General features: G+C 36.0%; 1 protein-coding gene across 4 annotated transcripts in view; it reads right to left on the minus strand.

Moving 5' to 3' along the window:
- The window catches only part of LOC126992829 (CUB and sushi domain-containing protein 3-like), a 34,592-nt gene extending 28,805 nt beyond the window's left edge, over window positions 1–5,787 (minus strand). For 2 of the 4 annotated variants that reach the window (XR_007747110.1, XR_007747109.1), the window contains exon 1: window positions 5,717–5,731. Coding sequence is in view for 1 of the 4 variants with exons in the window: in XM_050851661.1 (XP_050707618.1) it covers window positions 5,717–5,759 (43 nt within the window). In the remaining 3 variants the exon portion in view is untranslated. Of the gene's footprint in view, window positions 1–5,716 lie in introns of all 4 variants that reach the window. The other 2 variants (XR_007747108.1, XM_050851661.1) reach the window with 2 other exon arrangements.
- Between the last annotated feature and the right edge of the window lie 213 nt (window positions 5,788–6,000).

The following is a 6,000-nucleotide window of genomic DNA, read 5'->3' on the forward strand; positions in this document are numbered from 1 at the left end:
ATACAACAGAATAAAAGAGAATACAACAGAATACAACAGAATACAACAGAATAAAAGAGAATACAACAGAATACAACAGAATAAAACAGAATAAAAGAGAATACAACAGAATAAAAGAGAATACAACAGAATACAACAGAATACAACAGAATAAAAGAGAATACAACAGAATACAACAGAATAAAAGAGAATACAACAGAATACAACAGAATAAAAGAGAATACAACAGAATACAACAGAATAAAAGAGAATACAACAGAATACAACAGAATAAAAGAGAATACAACAGAATACAAAGAGAATACAACAGAATAAAGAATACAACAGAATAAAAGAGAATACAACAGAATACAAATAGAATACAACAGAATAAAAGAGAATACAACAGAATACAACAGAATAAAAGAGAATACAACAGAATACAAATAGAATAAAAGAGAATACAACAGAATACAACAGAATAAAAGAGAATACAACAGAATACAACAGAATAAAAGAGAATACAACAGAATACAACAGAATAAAAGAGAATACAACAGAATACAACAGAATAAAAGAGAATACAAAAGAATACAACAGAATAAAAGAGAATACAACAGAATACAACAGAATAAAAGAGAATACAACAGAATACAACAGAATAAAAGAGAATACAACAGAATAAAAGAGAATACAACAGAATACAACAGAATAAAAGAGAATACAACAGAATACAACAGAATAAAAGAGAATACAACAGAATACAACAGAATAAAAGAGAATACAACAGAATACAACAGAATAAAAGAGAATACAACAGAATACAACTGAATAAAAGAGAATACAACAGAATACAACAGAATAAAAGAGAATACAACAGAATAAAAGAGAATACAACAGAATACAACAGAATAAAAGAGAATACAACAGAATAAAAGAGAATACAACAGAATACAATAGAATAAAAGAGAATACAACAGAATAAAAGATAATACAACAGAATACAACAGAATAAAAGATAATACAAAAGAATACAACAGAATAAAAGAGAATACAAAAGAATAAAAGAGAATACAACAGAATAAAAGAGAATACAACAGAATACAACAGAATAAAAGAGAATACAACAGAATAAAAGAGAATACAACAGAATACAACAGAATAAAAGAGAATACAACAGAATACAACAGAATAAAAGAGAATACAACAGAATACAACAGAATAAAAGAGAATACAACAGAATAAAAGAGAATACAACAGAATACAACAGAATAAAAGAGAATACAACAGAATACAACAGAATAAAAGAGAATACAACAGAATAAAAGAGAATATAGAATAAAAGAGAATACAACAGAATAGAATAAAAGAGAATACAACAGAATACAACAGAATAAAAGAGAATACAAGAGAATAAAAGAGAATACAACAGAATACAACAGAATAAAAGAGAATACAACAGAATACAAATAGAATAAAAGAGAATACAACAGAATACAACAGAATAAAAGAGAATACAACAGAATACAACAGAATAAAAGAGAATACAACAGAATAAAAGATAATACAACAGAATACAACAGAATAAAAGAGAATACAACAGAATACAACAGAATAAAAGAGAATACAACAGAATACAAAAGAATAAAAGAGAATACAACAGAATAAAAGAGAATATAGAATAAAAAATAATACAACAGAATACAACAGAATAAAAGAGAATACAACAGAATACAACAGAATAAAAGATAATACAACAGAATACAAATAGAATACAACAGAATAAAAGAATACAACAGAATACAAATAGAATAAAAGAGAATACAACAGAATAAAAGAGAATACAACAGAATACAACAGAATAAAGAGAATACAACAGAATACAACAGAATAAAAGAGAATACAAATAGAATACAAGAGAATACAACAGAATAAAAGAGAATACAACAGAATACAACAGAATAAAAGAGAATACAACAGAATACAACAGAATAAAAGAGAATACAACAGAATACAAAAGAAAAAAAGATAATACAACAGAATACAACAGAATACAACAGAATAAAAGAGAATACAACAAAATACAACAGAATAAAAGAGAATACAACAGAATACAACAGAATAAAAGAGAATACAACAGAATACAACAGAATAAATTAGAATAAAAGAGAATACAACAGAATACAACAGAATAAAAGAGAATACAACAGAATACAACAGAATAAAAGAGAATACAACAGAATAAAAGAGAATACAACAGAATAAAAGAGAATACAACAGAATAAAAGAGAATACAACAGAATAAAAGAGAATACAACAGAATAAAAGATAATACAACAGAATAAAAGAGAATACAACAGAATACAACAGAATAAAAGAGAATACAACAGAATACAACAGAATAAAAGAGAATACAACAGAATACAACAGAATAAAAGAGAATACAACAGAATACAACAGAATAAAAGAGAATACAACAGAATAAAAGAGAATACAACAGAATACAACAGAATAAAAGAGAATACAACAGAATACAACAGAATAAAAGAATACAACAGAATACAACAGAATACAACAGAATAAAAGAGAATACAACAGAATAAAAGAGAATACAACAGAATACAACAGAATACAACAGAATAAAAGATAATACAACAGAATACAACAGAATAAAAGAGAATACAACAGAATACAACAGAATAAAAGAGAATACAACAGAATAAAAGAGAATACAACAGAATACAACAGAATAAAAGAGAATACAACATAATAAAAGAGAATACAACAGAATACAACAGAACAAAACAGAATACCACAGAATACCACGCAAGTACATGATCAGGCCATTTGAATCCATATCACGAGTCTAGTACATGATCAGGCCTTTTTGAGTACTGAACATATCATTGGGCCCTCCATTACCATAAATCCCGCACCTTTTAATTATCACCACGCAATTTACTATTGACCCCATTTACCCATTACTCGACACCGAACATGACGTAATTATGAATTACATACCCCATTAGCCTCTATTACCGTTAACCCCCGCCCCTTTTAATTATCAGCACGCAATTTACTGACCCTATTTACCCCTTATTCGCCACCGAACATGACCTAATTACGAATTCCACCTACTCCCATTAGCCCCCTCCATTACTATCAACCCCTGCCCCCTCTGATTATCACCATGCAATTTACTGACCCCATTTACCCAGTATTTGACACCTCACATGACCTATTTTCGAATTTCACGTACCCATTAGCCCTCCATTAACATTAGCCCCACCCCTTTAATTATCACCACGCACTTATTGACCCTATTTACCCATTATTCGACACCGAACATGACCAAATTACGAATTCCACCTACTCCCAATGAGCCCCTATTACCATTAACCCCTGCCCCTTTAATTATCACCACGCAATTTATTGACCCATTTACCCATTATTCGACACCGAACATGACCAAATTACGAATTCCATCTACTACCCAATGGCACTCCCATTACCATTCACCCCTGCCCTCTGATTATCACCACGCAATTTACTGACCCCATTTACCCAGTATTTGACACCTCACATGACCTATTTTCGAGTTTCACCTACTACCACATTAGCCCCCCCAATTACCATTAACCCTGCCCCTTTAATTATCACCACGCAATTTACTGACCCCATTATTCCAGTATTTGACACCTCACATGATCCATTTTCGAGTTTCACCTACACCCATTAGCCCTCCATTACCGTTAGCCCCGCCCCTTTAATTATCACCACGCAATTTACTGACCCCATTTACCCATTCTTCGACATCGAACATGACCTAATTACGAATTCACCACTACCCTATTAGCCTTCCACGCCCGTGCACACGTGGGTACATGAGACTAGTGCAGGAAAGATCTATTTTAGCCGTGAAAACGAAAACTATGTTACGGGCTAAGTATCTGCCCCAAGCCCGCCATGAAAAATATATATCCTTATTTTCTCACAAAGGAAGACACTTAAGATCACGCCTGTACGCCCACGTCAGGGCTTACATGCCGGGCAAGCCATCCATCACGGACATCAGATCGTGGTATGGCTTCAAACCAGCTCGCCCTTCCTCGCCACCGCGCCGATCATGAACGCCTTCCGGGAGTTACTGAAGAAACCAACCGGAAGACACGTACTGGGACGACCAGCTTCAGTAGAAATTCCGCCAAGCCCAGGACACTATATGCCAGCTGGCGACGGTCTGACGTATTACGATAAAACCGCCCCACCGCTGCCATCACCGACTGGAGCCGAGAGGGCATCGGATTCGTCATCTCCAGCAGTACTGCAGTTGTGCATCGGCCTCCCCATACTGCTGCTGACGTGACACTGAGGCAACAAGTGTACCAGGCGTGTGACCAATCGGCAGTGTCGACGCCCTGAGGGCCATGTGTTGTGCCACGAGGCCGCCTGTCGCGACACCACAGGTGGTGGAGGCCTGGGCGGAGGTTGCCAGAGGCTGGCACCGCGCAAAGTGAGGAGACTGAGTGCGAGGAAGAGAAGCTGTAACTTGAACTGAGCTATAAGATTAACAGTATTTATAACTGTTGGTGGAATTGAGGTTTTAAATCTAATAATTGTAATTCAGCTTAAGAGTTGTAAAAGTAAACCAACTCATGTAAACAATATTCTCATGAGTAAATACACTCATCATATATATATGAAAAGTGCCCACCACCTCAGACAATTTGGTGGAAGACACTTAAAATCCTCCCTGACACTTACCCTGACGGTGGTATACAATATACATATTAGCGACGTTTCACAGGAGGTTTAATACATTATGTTAGTATCTTAATGTAGTGACACGACTTGCCTGATGGGCGAGCTCGCATAACCCACTTAGCCAGGGGGGTACCCTTGGCCGACTGGTAAAGGAGAGTAGCCCGTTACGCTGGTCGCGGGTTCGATCTCGGCGCCGGCAAACCTTTCCTTGTTCGATATTTCTCGTGTGTTTCGTTACACGCGGTTTGTCGTGAGTGTTGTGAAGAGAAAATTTGGCATTTCAATACTAACCAACAGCTTACAGAATATTGAAAACTTCTGAAAAAAAACCGAAAAGTTTTATAACAGCCATTGTATTCTGGCAGAGACACAGGTCAGTCAGGTGTCATGTTAGGTCTTGTTCATTAGGTTAGGTTAGAATTAAATAACACTAAACTTCCTAGCGATCCGATCACACCTCGGACAATGTATTGCATCAGCGGCACAAGTTAGGTTTTATGAGGTAATAATTTGCTTTAAACAGAACCAGCTCATGGGTAATATATATGACAACAATAATGCCCACCTAGCTGTGTGCTGGATAACCATTAACAGTACTATGCATTACTTACCAACTGACGCAGGGCAGGTCGTGACATGCGAGGCGGGGCAGGGCGGGGGTCAGGGAGTGACCTCAGCATTGAAAAGTCACCCATTCAGCGCACGGTTTCTGTAAAATAGCAGCATCCCCATAATAAAGAGCATCATATACTGACCAAAGCAGAAATAAGTAGTACCAAGGAATCAAGGCACAAATGGAATACGAGAAATTTTCAGAGTAAATTTCAGACGGGGTTAGGTTAGTTTTTTTTATTGACCTGGCGGTAGCAGCGGGGATCATGTTTCGTAATGGTCCTCTAAGCAAGAAAATGAGAAAAATCACCTCACACAGCTATGGGCTTGTGTAACCATCAACAGTGGTATGCATTTCTACCAATGTATGCCGGGAGGTCATGACGCAGGGCAGGGCGGGTCATTCAGGCATGGAAGAGTCGGTCATTTAGGGGTTTCTGGAAACTATAACCTTATAAATAATAGCAGGCATCATATATTTATCAGAAATGAACAGTCAGTGTCTCAAAATTGGTATGCAAAGCTAATATGCTACCTAACTCCTACTCCAAGGTTAGGTTAGAATTGTTTTGAATCACAGTACAGGGATGCAAGTCAAGGGTATTTATAACAACACACCCCACATAGCTATGGACTGAATATCCA

Source organism: Eriocheir sinensis, unplaced genomic scaffold (genome assembly GCF_024679095.1).
Source record: "Eriocheir sinensis breed Jianghai 21 unplaced genomic scaffold, ASM2467909v1 Scaffold504, whole genome shotgun sequence".
Lineage (NCBI taxonomy): Eukaryota > Metazoa > Arthropoda > Malacostraca > Decapoda > Varunidae > Eriocheir > Eriocheir sinensis.